At 31.8% G+C, this 20,892-nt stretch overlaps 1 protein-coding gene across 2 annotated transcripts in view; it reads left to right on the top strand.

The window, feature by feature from the left end:
• NALCN (sodium leak channel, non-selective) overlaps nucleotides 1-20,892 on the top strand; it is a 513,455-nt gene that overhangs the window by 207,463 nt on the left and 285,100 nt on the right. For both annotated transcript variants that reach the window (XM_051984081.1, XM_051984080.1), the window contains exons 8-10: nucleotides 10,192-10,334; nucleotides 10,464-10,568; nucleotides 18,086-18,172. In XM_051984081.1, coding sequence (XP_051840041.1) covers nucleotides 10,192-10,334; nucleotides 10,464-10,568; nucleotides 18,086-18,172 — 335 coding nt within the window. The remainder of the gene's footprint in view (nucleotides 1-10,191; nucleotides 10,335-10,463; nucleotides 10,569-18,085; nucleotides 18,173-20,892) is intronic.

Below are 20,892 nucleotides of genomic sequence, written 5' to 3'. Positions count from 1 at the left end.
CATTTTTTTTTGATATCTATCTTTTTGTCTCTATTTATCTTTTCCCTTTTTCATGTCTTTAGAACATAGATCTAGTAGTTCTATTACTGGGTCAAAGGATAAGCAAAATGTTAATTGATCTCAGCTACCATTCCCATACCACACCAAAAAAAAAAATCTTGGAAAAGAACTAAAAATGAATTTGGAAAGTTAAATAAGAAAGTTAATGGAAAAAAATTGGGAAAAAACATAAGACTGATCCATGAAATACTTTTTTTTAAAATTCAGTAGATATGATAAAGGAGCCACACAAAAATGAAGAAAATAATGCCTTAACAGAGTAGGCCAAATAAAAGAGGCATAGAAATTCACTGAAGAAAAGAACTCCTATGAAAAACAGAACTCATTAAATAGAAAAGAATAGACAAAAGTTCACTGAAGAAAATAATTCCTTAAAATTATAATTGGGCAAATGCAAGCTAATGACTCCATGATATATCAAGAAACCATAAAATATTTCTAAATGAAAACATACAAGAAAATGTGAAATATCTCATTGAAAAAAATTAATTTTGAAAATAGATCAAGGAATGATAATTTGAGAAAGCAATCACCATTTGATTAGTTGCCCCACTCCTTGACCATCTCCTATGGTTAAGAGATCCTGAAGCCTTCTCTGTAGCAGCTGATTCAGTTTCCAAGTCCCAGTGTTGCTTTGCTGGGATGAAGTTTGCAATGCACTATGCTCCACTCTCATCTCAGTGAGGCAGATCTTTCCTATTGACTTTCCTAAGTGTCTTGGTTTGGAAAATTGTTTCACCTCATCTGAAATAGTTTCTGCTATTCCAGAATTTGTTTCAAGGCATTTTAAAAAGTTGTTTGGAAGTGAATTTGGGAGAGTTTAGGCAAATGCCTGCCTTTTCTCCACTATTGCTCCATCCTATTCTCTGTTGCTTCTTCAATCTATCCTTTATTCAATTTCCAAATAAATATTCTTTAGGCAGGGGTCTCACCTTATCATTTCACAGATCTAGAAACTCTAGGCAGAGGTCTCAAACTATAGCCCACAGGCCAAATGCAGCAGCTGAGGACGTTTATCCTCCTCACCCAGAGCTATGAAGTTTCTTTATTTAAAGGCCCACAAAACAAAGTTTTTGTTTTCACTATAATCCGGCCCTCCAAAAGTCTGAGGGACAGTGAACTGGCCCCCTATTTAAAAAGTTTGAGGACCCCTGCTAGAGGCTCCTAATTGCCTCTAGAATGAAATACAAACTGCTCACAACTTAAACACTTCTCCTATCCACAGCCTTGCTATACTAAAATTCAAAGCTGTTCTGCTTGATATTCTTTGCATACAACAATTAATCTTCTACCATTATGCCTTTATACAAATTGTTCTGTTGTGTCCCTGCTGATCTCCTTCTTTTGAAACTATTTGCTTTCTTTACAATTCATTTCAAATGCTGCGTGCTATAAGAAGCCTTTCCTGATACCCTTGTTTGTTTATATTCCATGTCCTAAAATTACTTGGTATTATTTTACAAATATTTTCTATTTTGAATATGTGTATTTGATGTTTTTAACTAGTGGAGTATAAATTTGTAGTCCCTGCAAGCAGAACAATATTCGGTGTAATAGGTGTTTAATAAGTAGTTGCTGATTTTAATTTACTTGAATTGTATAGCTACATTCTGATTCACAGAATATAAAATGTAACTATGTGGATCATGTAAACCACAAACCACATTAGTATTATGATACAATCTACAAAATTGGCAATTCATTTATAAGACACTGGTGTCTTAGTTTCTAGCCTTTGTAATTCTGTAAAGATTAATTAATTATTGGATCTAGGAGGGCTAGGAGAAGAGAGGTAATTGTCTCAAGCAACATTGATAACTAGAAAGAATCATAAGAAACATTTTCCTGCAATTTTCTGGATCTTATTCCCTTCCTTCAAATTTTTAAATAGTTATTTCTTACTCATCCAGTAGCACAAAATAAATAAATCAGAAATTTTAATGCTTGTCAAACCAATTCCTCTATGTATTTTGGGCATGTAAGAACAGATGAATGAAGTTTCTAATAGTAAATCTATCAAAGCTAAAATTTGGTGGAAGATTCATGTCTGCTCTCAAGAAATTTCAATGAAAAATATTTCAAAAAAGTTAGTGTTTTCAAAAGCATGAGATATTAGTTTCTTTTAGAACAGAGAAAAGTGTTGTTTTGTCACATCATAAACTTATTTTTACTGAATTTGAATTTATTGAATTATCATGGGAAATTTAGGATTTCATTCCTGTGAGTTATCCTTCAACCAATAATGATCTCAATCCCTCTGTCTTTAGCAGATGGCTTAATAAATTACTGACATAAAAAGAAAAAAAAAAGTCCATCACCTGATGAACAACCTTATGGTGAGGATCCTCTCTGATTTTCTGTTCCATGATAGAATCTGTCAGAACTTGTATTCTTCTGGCATAGCAGAATATAGAGAAACAAAGATTTCGTTCATGTCACAAAGGACCTCTCATAATATGCAATAGATTAATTTCATTGTTTTAAATGGAAAAAAAAGTTTTACACATTCATGGTATTCTGTACTGGCAACTAAATTATCTCTTTGCACTTATCTCAATCTATAAAACTTATTTGAACTAGCAACCACAAATCTGGAACAGCATTTGCAAACAATATTAACTGTTAGAATAATTTTAATTAGAGTCATATTTAAGTATCTATTGTCAAGTTTAGTAAATCTTTATTTGAACTGAAGTGTCTTTACTTAATTATATCATTCCTACTTCACAGTAAGAGGTCTTCTTAAATTTCATAAGTATGTGTGAATTGAAATTTTTTTTTCACTTCTCATTGTGAATGTTGGGGGTCTCATGAAAAAAATATGATGGCTTTCTAGTAGGACATGTCTTGCCATCTATTAAAAAAACATTAAAAACTATGTTTATAATGTGTCCCTGATCTACTAGTTTAATAACCTAGTCCATCAAAAAATCAAATATGGGTAGTTGTGCTTTCAATAAAAATAGCCTGGTTCTTTGTAATTATTGCTTCCATTTTTATATATTAAACAAACAATTCTAAAATGGTACCAGGGATTGAAGTCAAGTTCACTGTCCTACAAATTTTTTCCAGGCACTATTTTTTATCTTCTTTCCTTGACCTCTTTTTTAAAAAGAGGGCCAACATTTGCTCTTTTCCAGTCTCTTGATACTTCTCTCATTCTTTGTGATCTTTCCATTATTGACAATAATTCAGGAATCACAATTTGAGTGCCTGAAAATTTTGTTTGTTTTGGCCATATTGAATTCATAAAGGGCACCTTAGGGCAACCTTTTTACTTTTCTTGCCTATCAATTATTAGCAATTTATGTTTTGTTCTTTCCAATTCTAAGGTAATGCTATATATATACACACACACACATACACACACATATATATATAATATATACATATATAATTTATATATAATTTTTCTTTTTGATAGAAAAAAGAAGCAAAGTAAGAACATCTTTGATTTTTTTCAATTGTCATTGGTCATGATTCCATCAATCCTTCTGAATAAATAGAACAAAATAACAGCACTTTCTTTTATTCTTAGGTTTCCTCAGCAGTCACTGTTTTTTTTTTTTTTTTGTGTGTGTGTGTGTGTGTGTGTGTGTATGTGTGCTTTAGTAATCCTGACACTATTCTTACAGAAGTATGCCCCTGATTTATTTCTCTACTGTTACCTGTCTATGACTTCTGTCTCCTCCCTTGTTCTCTATTCCCTACACCAAGTGCTTTTTAAAGTTTCAAAGAAATGGACAAAATGGCAGCAGGTTTCTTCAGGTGAATTAAGTGGTTATTCTTTTTAAAATTTTAATAGGTATCATGATCCAATACTGCAGAAGCACTCTAAAAGAGATTAGGGTATCTGGAGTACAATGACAAAGTATAGATGGCTATTAGCCTGGAGATAAAAATTCTCTAGGGAAGTCATTGAAGAGCCCACTGAGAGAAAACAGAAAGTCAGTTCCTGACCTAACAGCCTTTGGTGACCGGTCTACTAAATCATTGGACCATGTATTTCTCTTAGTCATCTCCCAGGAAGAGAACATTCCTATAGAAGGCAGTGCTGATGGTTATAAAAGGGCAGGAGTAGATGTGGTGTTGCATGGGAGAGTGTTAAATCAGCTTCTTTTTTTTCTTCCAATTCCTTTTGAGTATGAGACCATACACTACTAGCATAAAGGACTTTGGGGTACCCTTGTCTTAATATTAGAAAAGCAAAGCTAAGCACAGAAAGAAAAGGGTGAAAATTGGAAAGGAGAGAAATTCTAATGAATACAAAATACTATGGCTTGTTGAAGATATGGTATGAGTTTATAATGTTTTACCTTTCACTTTTGATTTTGTTTCACAAATATATCTTATCCTATATGTAAATAATTGACTCTTTAGGGCAATAGGAAGTTGGAAAAGAAATTCTGATTCAGTATGATGGAGATAAACATAAACTAAGTGAATTATGATTTTGGAGGTGAGGGAATGAGGAGTATTAAGTAATATCTTTAAATTAGATAACAGTCTAGGGAAGCACTTTGCTACACTTCGAGAGAGAGAAAAAGGGAAGTTTACAAAGATGTGGGATGACTAAGCAATACTGGGGCATACAGGTTTTTATATTAGAAAATTTGTAGTTATTCAAATTGGAGCTCAAGGCTTGGACCACCATCTGGTGGCTTATCCAGATATAGCAACCCATTTTACTATTGCAGTATGCCTCAGTGCAAATGTAAAGTGAGTACTCCTGTAAGTGGGACATATTACACTGTACATGTTTATAGACATTTGCAGCTATTAAAAAAAAAAAAAAAAAAACAACAACACAACCATTACTGGATCTTTTATGTCTTCTTTATTTTTTTTGTTCTCTCATTTATTCTTTACCCATTACAATGATAGCTAGCTTCGTGGACAGTTTTCTCTTTGGTCTTTAAAAAATTTGTTTGGATTTAGAAGACAAAAGTCAAATATATGCTTACTAGATTTGAAGAGGTATGCTCCATCCCTGGTCAGGAGTCTGTTATTTCTTTAGTTAAGAAATTCAAATTTTATTCTCAGGCACCGTCTTCTTAGACCAGGGGATCTTGCCTAAATTAATATTTGTCTTTTATAACTTGTCTTAAGCAACAAACAGAACCCTAATAAGTAAAATTTCAGATCAGCTGTCTGATTAACACAAATCTTTGACAAAAGAATTATCTTTAACTATAAAATATCTGCATTTGAAAAGAAAATTATCTGTAGTGAAATATAGCTTGGTTAGTCTTTTTTATTTTATTAGATATCTGTTGATTTACTAGAAATCCTACTTACCCTATCTTGTTGGTAGAAGAAATGTGGTGCCGCCCATAAGGAATTAGCTTCCGAGAAGATAAGCCATAAAGTTAGTCATTTGCAAATGTTCTAAATGAATAAATCATATTGTGTGTGTGTGTGTGTGTGTGTGTGTGTGTGTGTGTGTGTGTGAAAGAGAGAGAGAGAGAAGGGAGGGAGGGAGGGAAGGAGGGAGTTAAAAGTATTTTAGTTGTAGAAGTCAAGGTTGGTGGACTGGATTTTTTTTTGTGGAAGGAAGGTTATGAATAAAGAGATGGGATTAGGTTTGTTTACAATTTATAATATTGCTTCATATTATTGAGGCAAATTTGGCCTCAGACACTAGCTGTATGACTTTGGACAGGCCCTTTAATTCTGTTTTGTCTAAGTTTCCTCATCTATAAAATGATCTAGAGAAGAAAATGCAAGCCACTCCAGTATTTTTGCCAAGAAAACCCCAAATCATCATGAAGAATTGGACATAACTGAACAGCCAATACTTCTTAAGACACATAATATAAAAAAATACCTATAGTACTCTGTTAAATTATATAGATTGTGTCTAGGTCTTAGTAGATGTTTAATGACTGATGACTAATCCCTCAATCCCAAAACAAATGAAAAACAAACAAAAACATATGTTCAAAAAAATATTCATGCTATTTCCACACTATTACCAGAAACCTTTTGACTTTGTAGTATCAGCTAGTCTGTGTTCCACTGGCATAGCCCCTAGACTCCCAACATTCCATTATGCTCTACTATTAGAAAAGGAAAATATGTATGTATCCAAACCTATATTTTATTAAAGAGTTTGGGAGAATTAATATAATTTATTGACTAACAAATTGTACAAGAGTAGACTAACAAAAGTAGGGAGAAAAATAAAAATAATTAGATCTGATGCCTTAAGCATGTTATTTTTTGTTCCTTTAGATCGTCCTTTATTAAATGAGTGGTTAGGACTAAGGCCCCTTCCTGTTCTAATGTTTTATGATTCTGTGATATGGCCAATAACAAAATGTAATTCATAGTTCAGACTCAAGGATGAATTGGCCTTCTTGGATTTATTTTAAAATATTTTTATTACTATTTCAAGCAGAAATATGCATTTGTAGATAGAAGAATAACAGTGAGCCAATTCTCTGGTTATTCAAGCTGTTACTGTCATCATTTGATCATTAGGCAGAGTATTTATTAAGTTGTGATTAATTCTTTCAGGATATTAAGGATCAAATGTAGCATTGGGCGGAATGTGACTTCTCCCTCTGCTCACACAATTTAGAGGCTTATCCTCTTATTTTCACTTTCCTTTGTGTCCATCAAAGTTATTTTGTTAGGTGTTAGGATGAAAATATGAGGACTGAAATTTTAGATATCAGGAGATTAATTTTCTAAGAGACAGGTCTCTGCCAAATAGAAATATGTCAGTAAATGGGAAAGTTAGAAGATCATGATTATTTGCTTCTTTTTCCTGCCATATGATTGAGAATATTTTTTGGGTAAGAAAAGATGTATTATCTTGCCTTTTGAAACTTGGGGTTATTTGTTTCCTATTATAGACATGACCAGATTGGTAGGATTTTGCTCAAATACTCCAGGATGTTGCTCAAATACTCCAAGATATGGCTAAAGATTTTAGTGGAAATTTATGACCTCTTTAGTCAGTTCCATCTACACAGGATGATGGTTTAAAAAGCAAATGTCTGGAGGCATAGACTGATTAGAGCCCATGGCTAGGAAAAGTAACATTATTTGAAGGTTAACACTTAAGACAAAACCATCAATTGAGAAGAAATTTGAAAAAAAGTAAATAGAATGTTATATTATAATGTGAGCTCCTCCTAATTTCCAAAACTTTCTTATATCTTTCAGGTTTCAGATAAGGATGCCTTCTTCTTATTAGGGCTACACTTCCCCACCTAAATAGAGGGCAGGCCACTCTCGCTTTCCATCTTTTCTGACATCTTTGGACATCTATATATCTACATCTTTAATCTCTCATTTTAAATGCCTGGGAGTGTCTAAGAACTGTGCACCATTGACATTTCAGTGACTCATTTGTAAATCACTGGAAAAAGAAGTATCCTGAGATGCACAGTACGTGCAGATCGGACTGTCACTCTAGAAACTTCATTGACTGCCATTTACATCTTTGTTGTTCATTCCTTTCAGTTGTATCCAGCTCTTTATGACCCCATTTGTGGTTTTATTGGCAAAGATACTACATTGGTTTGCCATTTCCTTCTGTAGTTTATTTTACAGATCAGGAAACAGGGTGAAAAGACTTGCCCAGGGTCACATGGCTATTAAGTATCTGAGATCAAATTTGAACTCAAGAAGATTCTTCATCTTGATTTCAGATTGTGACCTCTATCCACTGTGCCACCAAGCTACCCCTATTGCATCTAGGACAAATTACAAATTTCTTGCTTGGCATTTCCAAGCTTAACATGCTTCAGATATGCCAGCCTGATTTCCCCTTTCTTCCCTTTTATGTACTTTAGATGACTTTTATTTCAATCAAACTTCCCATTTGCTGTTTTTTGTAAATAGCATTCCATAGCTTCCTCTTATGCTTTCATATAGGCTGTTCTCATTTTTGCCTCTTGGAATCTCTAATTTCATTCAGGCTCCATTCAAGTGCTAACTGTTACACAAAGGCTTTCTTTATCCCTGCAATTATTAGTGCTGTCTTCCTAACTTACTTTGTCTATATTTCCTATTTACTTATCTGTAAAAATGATATTTCTTTGACAAAGAATTAATTATTTTGGAAGGAAATTTAAATATGTCCCTCTAGTATTCATAGGACTGGAAGGCTATCTCATCTAACATCCATCTATAGCTTGAATTCTTTATTTGGTTCCCCAAAACACTCTTAATACACTTAAATAGTTCCTCAAATTTTCTTTCTTCATAATATGTGGTTGATAGATCTTCATCATTCTTACCAATTTGTAGTCACATGTCATGTCCCTATCAATTTCTTTCAAGTGTGTATCATATTGATTACTAGATGTCCAAATTGAAAGTGTATGGATGAATCAATCTAAATCTATCATCACTCATAGAAAACCAGCCTCCAAACAAGTTTGATTTAAAAACATTTTCTGAATATTTTATCAATGATCAAATATTGCAAAAATTGCATGGGCCTATTGATCTAGTTAGTGATTGTTTACAAACTTCACTGAATGTATTTTGCATCAATATCAAATACTGTGTTGAGAATGGACTGATTTCATTCTTATCTTTTTTTTTTCTGATTTGGTCACCCTATATCATGTATAACAGTATGAATAATAAAACAAAGCAGATAAAACTATGCTTCTGAGTAATGTGCAATCATCTAATTTCTCCAACTAGAAAAGTTGAGATGGGATAGAATAATTTTTTAAAACAAGTAGCTATTAATATCTTCTGGACCCATTAAACTCTAAACTTCTTGAGAACAAGATAATTTCACTTTTTATCTTGGTATTCTTAATACTAGTACAATCAGTTCTACACAAAGTAGGGGTGTAAATTTGTTGAACTATATTGAATTGAGTTGACTCTTTTCTCCAAAAACAGGACTGGAAATCTGGTAACACCAATGGACCTTAGTTGTTTTTATTTCTAATATACTTTTTAGCAGAAAATAAGCAGTTTGTAAATAAAACTTTTTCTATGCAGACCAATACTACTTTGACCTAGAGAACAGTAACATTTAGGTGGAAATGAACTACTTTTATTTGTTATATCCAATTTTATTTGTTTCATAAAGCAACAATTATATATAAAGTTATTTTGCTAGTGGGTATAATTTGTTTTTCTGCTATCATTTTGTTTTAACCTTAGGTGTGGGCTTACCTAAGGATTTAGTTTCTTACATGCTATTATAATCCATTTGTCTTTATGCCTGTATGTGCTCTTTTTTCAACTTTTAATCTTTATCATAGTTATTCAAAAAAGTCTTTTTTCCCCTCAAATTATTTTGCTTAGAGATCAGCTTGGAAAGTTTTCTGGTCAATTTATTTAAAAAAAAAACACAAATCTCAAAGGAAATCAGAATAGTAAAAAAAAAATATTAATTAGATTCAACTTAAACAATTTGAGGTTCTTTTATTTCCCAAGCAAGCCCTAAGGCTTCTTAATGTCTGGAAATTTTGTTTTGTCTACAGAGTCAATAATATGTTTAAAATTTATTCACCTGTTTATCTTTTAATTCTTCCTGCTGAGAAAAAGGATTTGGAGCAGGATAATTTTGTCAGAAAATGTGAAACAAAATTAGATACTTGACTAGTTCATACTTTGGTATTCAGTAAAGACCACAAACCAAACATGGCTTTGGTGATATTCATTTGAAGTTGCCCAGATAGATTCATCTTTCTAAAATAATGCTTCAAATAGAAAGCACACTTTTCCAATGTATTTCATATGTAACACATTCTATTTATTTATTCTATAGATGTCAAGAAGACATGCAAAATATAGTCTTTTGAACCAGAAGTATTAAGACCTCTTTGTACTTGTTATTGCTTTATTTCACTTTCATGGTATCCTTCTGTTAACATTATGCCAAAAAGATGGCTTCTTGCTGTCTTTAGATTACCTTTGAATTATCTCTTTGTGAAGGAAATACCTAGAATTTCATTTCTTACATGGCAGGAATACTTATTCATAGTTTTAAGAATCAAAACCAATAACGTACCACCTAAAACATAATCCTTCTGGAAGAACTTTTGTCACTAAAAGAAGGAAGGTAGGCAATAGTTGTGTGTGTTTTTTCTGAAAAAAAAATATTTCATCTAAAAAAGAAACACAATGTGTTTCCCTTTCTATCAACAGGTACAAGTATTTTTACTGTGTATGAAGCTGCCTCTCAAGAAGGCTGGGTATTCCTTATGTATCGAGCAATTGACAGCTTTCCACGATGGCGCTCTTACTTCTATTTCATCACGTTAATATTTTTTCTTGCTTGGCTTGTTAAGGTATTGTATACTTTATTTTGATAAATCTGTCAGACATACAAATTACTTATTGAAATTCTACTAGAATTCCTACACCTCTGCTAAATCTTATGCTAAGTCTGGTTCATATGTCTATTTTCCCCCCTTCAGAATGTATTTATTGCCGTCATTATTGAAACGTTTGCAGAAATCAGGGTGCAGTTCCAACAGATGTGGGGATCCAGGAGCAGCACTACTTCAACAGCTACAACACAGGTAAAGCATTGGCAACATTTTAATTAATTCTAAGAAAATTAATTTTGACAAATGTCAATTATGTTAAATATGCAGTAACTTTGAATTTTTTAAAAGCCTGCAGATTCACCCATGTGAATAGCATATCAGTTGAAGCAAAATATAACTATTCTTTGACCTAGTGGAATTTATTAATTAATTTCTAGGTCAAATTATATGTAATTTTGGGGTTAGTCTTCTTGTCATGATCCTTTTCCAAGTGTATCTGGAGGTCAGGATCTTGTATTTTAGACAAAAAGTACAGTTTTGGATGTATGTTCCCAAGTTTTCCAGTTAAATAAAACTTACTCTTGTTGTTGCCCCCGTATTGAGACTTTAGGAGCCCAAGTTGATACACCAGCCCTGTGAAGCTTATGAATAAATCAGTAGTGAGATATTAAAAATCAAGATCCACATTCTTATATTTAGCCCCCCTGTATTGTGTGGGATCAGAAAACTTCTTTCTCATGTTTCTTTGATCAGAAGACACTCGAAGAGCAAGAAAAGCTTCTTAGAAATTTTATGCTCATCTCATGTATAGTTTCTTTAATGATCGCTGATTTACACTTGGAACATATGAATATGTAAAAATACATAATGATAAAAATAACTAATGTATGTATATAGTTTAAGGTTTATAATACACTCTTAAAGGTATATGCTATTATTATAATACCTTTTTCATAGATGAAGAAATTAAGGTAGACAGTTATGAAATGAGTTGCCCAGGGTCATATAAGTTGTGCCTGAAAGTGGTTTTGAAGTCATCTCTTTCTGACTAGTTCCAGACTTCTATCCTTGTGGTATGTATTTAGAAGAAAAAGAAAATATGTCCCTCTAAAAATGTAACAAAGAACACTTATTCTCCTCCCAAATTCAACCTCTTGCTTTCTGTAGATAGCTTTTCACGGGTCTTCTTTATGTTTATCAAAAGCTTCTATTTACCTTAGATCTAATAATAATCACTGGTGTTTATATGGTATTACAAGTTTTGTGAAAAGGCATACATGAGCTCATTTGAACCTCAGCAAAACTTTTTGAGGTTGATACTGATATTATCCCAATTTTACAGATGAGTAAGCTAAGACTCAAGAAAAAATGTGATATTCCTAGCTAGTAAATTATGTAAACTGGGATTTAAGCCCATATTTTCCTCACTTTAAATCCAGTGATTTATCCACTATACTTGATTGCCCCTTTGTTAAAACAATAGTTTTGGGCTAGGTCTTTTTTTTCAGGTGGACAGAAAGGAAGAAACCTAGAAATTATGTGATCTCCTAAATGAAGGAGAAGAGAATAAACAACATTTTTTTCATGTGTTTGTGCATATATATGTGTATATGAAAGAAAGAAACAGTGTGTAAGAGAGAGATACAGAGAGACACAAAGAAGTGCACAGAGAGAGAGAGAGAGTTTATGAAAATGTGAAAAGTATAGTAATAAAATGAGTAGTACTCCAAGGAACCATTATTTTTTATCTTGAATTATAAAATATATTTATTTGAGAGAATCAAAGATGCCTGTTTTTGTCAAAAATCCAAGGCACCTTTTTTCCCTTGAAATATTTCACATATCTTACAAAAGATAAGCTATTAAACATTGGCAACTTTTCCTGCTTATTTATTTAAGTGCAATAGCATTTTATGTGTATAATTCTTATTTGACTTTTACAGAGAACTTTTAAAATTTATACATGGGCTATAATATAAAATGAAAAATAACTGTCCAAACTGAATTTAAGAAAGTAAATGACATATCCATCAATTTCAATGTAAGAAGTTAAGAATGTATAATGTTTAGTCCTAAACTTACCTATTTCTACTATGAAGCTTTAAATGGGTTCTAGTTAAGTCCTAGAATTGCTACTGGAACTAGATAAGCTATAATCTAAGAGGTGTCTATATTTTTCCTGCATGTAATAAGAAACAAATTTCAGTAATATTATAGTATGAAACTGCACATAGATCTTACATTCAAATATATTCTAAAAGATTTTCTAAAATGGCTGCATACACAATTGTTTGATCAGCTATCTTATAAGGTAAACACTATAATTACAAATCAACTATTAACTAAAAGCACCTTTTGGTGTAGTTTTTTTAAAATTTTTAATTACCTAGCATCAATTTGCCTGAAAAGTAAAGGAAAGAGGCCAGAGCTAGATCAAAGAATTTTGTGGCAAAAAGATAGAGAAAGATGGTAAATCAGTTGGAAAACATCTTGAAATTCAACAGAGTAAATAATACAAAAATTTGCAGGAAATCTAGATGAAGAAAAAAGCTATTGCTGTGGATCTTGTTGCTAAGCAACAGAAATACGTTTATTTCCGCCTCTTACCAAAACACTATTTACACTGCCTAGCAACCAGTCCATCCTTCCCTCCTACCTCCTTAGGAGCAGCATGGCAAGTGGCCTTAATCTTCACTATAAGATATAGCATGAAAAGAGCTGCATTTCTTGTAGATATATTACATCTGTGATTTTTGGAGGAAAAAAAATCTATATATGAATCCCACTCGCAGGAATTAATATTCTTTTTCACAAACAGTAAAATTTTATGCTAAGTCATAAAGAAGTCTATAATAAAAACAAACAAACAAACAAACAAACATGAGAATGATGGGAATTATCTGTAAACCCAAAATTGTTTAGAAATGGATGGTGGCTTTCTTCCTTTCTTATAGCTCTTTGAATTTTTAAAATGCCCCTAAAGGAAAGCTTTATGCCAGCTTAAAAAAGGAACCTATCATTTGGCTATTATATTCATAACTTTCTCTGTTAGAGACTTGTGAGGGTTTGGGAGAAACAAATTACATATTTGTTGGACAAAGAGGGAGACTGAGACACTGTAATGTGTCGATTTAGATGTAATTGGCTCCAGTGTTCATTGCTAGAGGCAAAAATAGTCACAAGGCTTAACCCTACCTTTAAAAATAGTATAACAGGGGCAGCTATGTGACTCAGTGAATAAAGCACCAGCCCTAAAGTCAGGAGGACTCGAGCTCAAATCTGGTCTCAGACACTTAACACTTCCTAGCTTTGTGACCCTGGGCAAGTCATTTAGCCCCAAGTGCCTCAGCAAAAACAAAACAAAACAAAACAAAAAGTAAAACAGACATTTTTCATTCATATTCTCACAACCAAATGCCTGAAGTCTTCTAAAGTCAATGATTTAACAAAAAACTTATGGAAGGTCAGAAAACAAAACAAACAACAACTAAGAATGAGGTAGAAAATTATTTTTTAAAACTTGATTAGTGAACAGAAGTGACTAAGTTTTCTGGTGAAATGAAAAGAGTGAGACTACTTGATTAATATTCAGCAGAGATGCAGAGAAAGTGAGACAGAATCCACAGTTCAGTGAGATGCTTGGTACCTGTCCACTGGCTTAGACAATTGGACTCAGAAACAGATTGATAGCTATAAAACATTCTTCAAGTTACACTATTTATTCAAATGAATGAGTTAACACATCCTCTGCAGTTGACACATAGATACTTTTGCTAGCAATCATTAAGCAGATTTTTGGTAGGATTAAGGAATCTGACACTTCTATGGACTTGATTGATATTTCTGTTCAGTGTTTTGCAGCATTTTATGAGATGTAGATTCAAATCCTCTGCTCAGTATTAATTGAGAGCAAATCACTGAATTTACTTGTCTGTAAAATAAAGTTATCTATACCTACTACACAAAGCATTTGTGAAGCTCAAAGTAAATAATATAGTATACATTTGCTAAATTTAAAAAGAGCTATATTATATTTGTTATTATCTTCTCTAGTTTTTAAAATAAAGTTTGTTTTACCTTTGGCCCTGTGCTTTTCTAATTAATAATGTCTCTGTACCTAACATCTGGCTTGGCATATAAAATGACATATGATGGATGTAGTGGTAGGGAAACTAGCAATTTTTAGCAGGTTGATCACTGTTAATACATGCAATATATTTTTCCACCAATGGAAGAGAACATAGGAATTAGAGGTTAAATTCTATCAGAGATTGATTAGAGCTGATATTGAAAGTCTTAGAGTAGAAGGGAAAAGAAGTAAAAGAATGAGAGCAGAAAAGGTAAAAGAAATTATTTTTATTAGTCCTACCATTCTTAACAAGAGAACTTTAAAATGCTGTTATCAAGACATTAAAAGGTATAAGGTGATTTATATACCCTATACTATTTTGTTCAACTTTTCTATAAATGGGTAATAATATTAGAAAAAGGAAAGTGTTTGATAAAGAAAACTGTACCCCTCTACTGAAAGAAATATGGGCATCATTTCAAGTTTTAAGATATAAATCTTGTTCTAAAAATTAAAGTTAATAACAATTTAAAAGATACTGGTTTGCACATGAAAATATATTAGAAATGTAAATTCGAAAATTACTTAAATATGTACTACAAAATATACATTATGTTATAATATGTGATTTCAATATATGCATATATATACATATGTATCTACATATGCATATGTATGTATATATGTGTGTATTATATGTGTCTATATATACACACACATATATATAAAAACTATTTGAAACCACTTTAGTCTGTGCAGTTACTAATAAGGTCCTTAAAAGTATGTGTTATTATGAGGAGATACTAGGTTGTAATAAGGAATCATAACAACAGAATAATATGTCAGTCATGTAAAGTTATAAATGAGAATTAAATTTGGGAAAAATGAGTCACTGAATATATTATTTAGTAATATATTTATTAATTATTTACACAATTATATATTTATATAATATAATTATTTAATAATGAATTGAACTGTACATCCACCCTCAGTAGCTTTTATGACTAATGACTATATTCAGTTTCAAGATTTCTAACATATTTAAGACTTGAAAAAAATATATTTATATACATACACATATATATGTATGTATGCATACCTAACTACCTGCACAACACACATTTGAATTTTTCCTGCTACAAATAAATTAAAATATTCACTCGATATTTTTCCACTTTTCCTATTTTATTTGGTATTTTTCTTTACAAGTAATCATTCTGTACCCTACCTATTCAGAGCACTCTATTGCCTTTTCCAATTTATACACTGAACACTACCCCTCTGTTAGTTCCTAAATAGCTTTGAATTCCTTCATCCATCACTATGAATCCCTAGAAAATTTAGCCCTTTACGTCTAGGAGATTTTGCGATTATTAAATCCTTATAAGATTAAAGTTAATGTTTTTAATTCAGGAAAAGTATTTCATTTGTCAAAAGCAATATTGGTTATGGGATGGGTTTGGGAAATGACAGCAATTTTTTTAAAGCAAAAAACAGTTTTAATGACTAAGTTATTGTTGGATACTATAGATATCATCAATAAGCAAATACTTCTTTTGGTTCCATATTACTTAAAAGGCTAATGTGATCACTTTACTTTTGTAGCAAACCTGTTTCTTAAGAGAAGAAGTGCTATGTAAGGGTAGGAGAAAGAATAGAAATATGCATTTAATTAGTACGTACTATGGGCCAGGAAATATTATCTCATTTAACCCTCACAAAAATCCTGCAAGGTAGGTGCTATTATTACCTTCATTTAATTGAAAAAACTGAAACAAACAGAGGTTGTGTTTTGCCCAAGGTCTCACAGCTAGTAAATATCAGAAATAGAATTTGAGCTCAGGCTTTCCTTAGTCCAATCCAGTTTTCTGTCTACTTTGCAATCAACCACTTCTAATAACAGTTCCCCTTTGAGAATTCCTAGAAGCTAACAGGATCTCCACCTATGCCCAAGGCCTGCTTTCAGAGAGTTATTGAAGAAACTGCACTTAGATAACCTTAGAAAAAGTACAGTCATTTCTGCCCCAGATGATCAAAACCTCAATCTTGATTCAAAAGACTAGACAGAAACTGAACACATTTGCATGTCCTTTCCATCAATTCAAACAAAGAAGTGACCTTGGCAGCATACTTTTACTGATGATTAAATTGATTTATTTGATTTTTGTCCAATGGAAAAATTAATTTAACAGAGAAAATTAGTCTGCTGCTGATCAAAGAAAATATGTGCCCCAGGGATCTTGGTGCTATGATAAGTGAACACAGGATATATCAACAGAGAGTTTTTTTTTGCACATGACTGACAGAATTGATTTGGCCTTTTGTCCTTAGGTGGAAACTCAAGTTTTTTTTAATGACTTTGAAGAAAGAGATTTCAAGTCAGTTTTTATGTCTCAGAGTAAGACTTAGAGTTATGGAAGAATGGATTGTTCATGATTCTTTCGCTGATTATAACTTGTAAATTGACTCTTTTTCTATTAAAAAGATATGTATCCAATGCCTGGACAAACTGAGTTAACTGCGTTCCTGACATCTTTAGGCAGAGATATATGATGTAAATAATCACTGTAGCTACATTGTGTCTTAGTATGTGAAAACACCCCCCCACACACACACACACACAAATATACAGACCTAGCTATTCTTTTGAGGTCTAGATAATCTCTGAATTTTTTCAGTCATACTTTATAACTTCTGGAACAACTATTTGGCTTTCAAGAGATGATCTACTATCAAAAGTTTGCCCTGTGTTATGGCTCATGATGATTATGGAATCTTACATCTTTTCATATTTCTTCTATTTCTCCATCACTGAATAAAAAGGTAGTTCAACGCAAGGATGTAGGTGCATAAAACAGAAAAATTTTACATTTTACATTACATTTAAATTGGTCTGCAATATAGATTGTATCATGTTAATTATTTTGGTTATAAAAAACCTTTAGTTAAAAAATAGAAATTCTTATTTCATGAAAAAATGGAGAGGAGAAAATATTGGTGGAAATGTTGTTATAAATAGGAAATAATTTTTTCTACCAGATACCAATTTAAAAAGTGAAATATTTGTTAGATGAAGCAGTTGATGGAATGTTTTTGACCATGACCTCTAAAATGAATGAGAAAGTATTTGAGACTCAATGTGCTTCTTGAGAAGCAAGAGATATGACTCTCTGATATTGAGAAACAACTGAGATGAGTTAGCCCTGTTTGGGCATACTTTGAATAATTTTCATTTTCCTTAACTGGTAGCAGTATCAATTTCCTATCTTAAGATCAGCTTCTATACCTAATATCTCCCCAAAGTGACCTTATATTTGTTCTATCCTTTATTTCAGTAGGGAAGATTCTTTTTAGGAAATTTGTGACAACTGCATTTCTTTGGCATTGTACTACAAATGTATCATGTTAAATGAATGGGAATGTTCAGTTTGATTTATTTATCCTTACCTAATTTCTATATTGCCATGATATATTTATAATCATGAACTTTATATGTGATAAGTAAAATGTTTTTTCACATTGATTTAAAATAATACTGGAAGTTTTAAATTATAAGCAATATCAGGATGAATATTTATACATTCATAAATTTATAAAGCACAAAACTACATATATGTAAAAAATAGATTCTTGACTTTGTAATTTTTAACAATTAATGAAATTGCATATCTCCTCTCTCTTTTATTTTTCCTTGAAGATGTTTCATGAAGATGCTGCTGGAGGATGGCAGCTGGTAGCTGTGGATGTCAACAAACCACAGGGCAGAGCCCCAGCTTGCTTACAGGTATAGTTCAATACTATTTCTATAAAATCATCCAAAGTTGTTAACTTTAATAAAAATATAAAATTTTATAGTTCTTGACCTTTAAAGTATCCATACTTACTAGCTAGCTAATCATATTCATCTCTTTGTGATCATATTTGGGTTTTTCTGAGTGTAGATATTGAAGTGGTATACTGCTTCCTTCTCCAACTTATTTTACAGGTGAGAAAACTGAGGCAAAGAGAGAGAAGTGATTTTCCCAAGGTCTTATAGTGAGGAAGTGTTTGAGGCCAGCCTTGAACTCAGGAAGAGGAGTTTTCCTTTCTCCAGACTCAATACTATATCCATTGTGCTATCTTAAGTGCTTTATCTGATTAACTATGCAACTCTAAACACTTGTGGCACTGTAATGAAAAGCCAAAATGGTTTTCATTTAAATTGATAAATTAAAATTTTATGGTGAGGTGGGAGGAGTTAGGTATAAGGATCTTAACATTTCCAAAAACATTTCAGAGTGTATATATACACACATGGATGTATATATGTATACACAAATGTGTATATACAAAATACATATGTTAATTCATATGTGTATATATATATATATATATATATATATATATATATATATATATGCTGATTGATTATAACTTATTTGAGGATGAGTCGAGAGAAAGGGATGCAATTTGTGTTTTAAGAATTAAGCACTGAGATACTAATACACTGTTGGCAGAATTGTGAACTGAGCAACCATTTTGAAATGTTAGAATTATGCTCAAAGAGATACAAAACTGGGTTTACCCTTTGTTCCAGCAAGACCACTAGTACATATATTTCCAAAGATGATCAAAGAGGGAAAAAGAACCTAGTATGTTCTAAAATATTTATAGCAGCTCTCTTTGTGAAATAAAAAATTAGAAATTGGGGGAATGTCCATCAATTGGGAAATGGCTATTTAAGTTGTGTATTATTGTGATGGAATATTATTGTGCTGCAAGAAATAATGAGCAGAGTGATTTTTAGAAAAAATCTGGAAAGACTTGCATGAAATACTGAAAGATGAAATGAGTAGGACCAAGAGAATGATGTATACAAAAACAACAATATTGTGTGAAGAATAACTGTGATCGACCAAGTTATTTTGAGTACTATAAATACTCAAACCAACTGCTAGATTCCTATGAAAGAAAATGTTATCTACATCCAGAGGGGGGAAAAAACTACTAAACAAAAGTACAATTTTATATACAATTATAAATCTGTGCCACATGATATATTTCTGTAGTATGAAGGAGGAAAGGAGATAGTTTGAAAGTTAAAATATAACCAAAACCAAAACCAGAACTATTGTGGATAATTGACTTGCCAAGGACTTTCATAGCTAGTAAGAGTCTGTATCTGGATTTGAACTCAAGTCTTCCTTTAGGAGCAGGGTCTATCTACTGGGCTATCTAGTTGTCCCTCAATTTAAAAAAAAATTAATAATGCTCCTTTATATTCATATAACAATTTGTAGTTTTCATAGCATTTTAAAGGGTTATCCTCTTAGAACATTGTGATATCTCTCTAATGCACGTAGGGCATGTATTATCCTTTCTATAAATAAAAACTGAAACTCAAAAAGTTTAAACAAATTCACACGGATTTTAAGTGACTAAGTTCGATTTAGGGCTCAGGTATTGTGACTTTGTCCTGTGTATTACTCACACAAAACAATTCCATGTTTTGAAAGAATTTGTCAGTAAAACAAATATCTGTAGCAGTAAAAAAGATATCGAATTGAGTATTATCAACTTGCACAAACCTTTGTTGATCAAAATAATCTTTGTTCTTTGAAAGAGATTAATAGGTTCCTGAGAAATGTAATTTGAAATAGAACATATATATATATATATATATATTATATATATATATATATATATGTATATGTATATATATATATATATATATATATATATATAAAACAAGTTTCTTTACTTCAGCATCTTGGAGGGACCAAAAGATTGACAAAGTTTATTTTAGTGGAATTATCAGTACTTGGAAAAGGGTAGATGAAAGAACACAACAGTAATTTGTATTTAGTAATTACTTAGTAATTATTGATGCTGAAAGATATTGAAGTTTCTATACAATGGAGCTACCACTTGAGAAGTTTAATATAAGTAGAGAAATATGCTAGGTATGTAGATTTTGGGGGGTTAAGTTTAGGGTAGAGACTAGGAAAAACTTATAGTAGAGAAATCTAAAAGATACTCTTTGGAAATGGTTTAAAAAAAAGGAAGTATAGATTCAGGAGAGGTCTTTCTAGGAAGAAATGATAAGACTTGATGGTGTAATATATTTTGTGCTGGAAGATAGTGAGAAGTGAAATATTACATGGTTGTGAAAATAGTGAACTAGAAAACAGAGGTGTTACTTTTTAGGAAGGCTGGATTTAGTATAATTGTTATTTTTCAATGTTTGTTCTAGATTATTTCTTTCATCAACATTCCATAATTTATTCTCTCTGTGCCCCTGTCTCTGTCTCTTTCTATCTCTGACTCTTCTCCCCTCCATCCCCTTCAAAATATGTGCTTGTAATATCATCAGTCTATTTGCCATTAAAGTCCACTTATTTCTTTAGAACCTTTGATGTTTCTGGGAATTAGGAGTGAAAAAAGTAAAAACAAAAAAAATTTAAAAAGCTGACTATTCATCTCTACCTTGTGATCTTTTAAAAATATTTTAATGTCTTTTGTTTT

The sequence above is a fragment of the Antechinus flavipes genome, chromosome 3, assembly GCF_016432865.1.
Source record: "Antechinus flavipes isolate AdamAnt ecotype Samford, QLD, Australia chromosome 3, AdamAnt_v2, whole genome shotgun sequence".
NCBI classification, from domain to species: Eukaryota; Metazoa; Chordata; class Mammalia; order Dasyuromorphia; family Dasyuridae; genus Antechinus; species Antechinus flavipes.
Note: the sequence above shows the minus strand (reverse complement) of the source record. Positions and strands in the feature narration are given on the sequence as shown.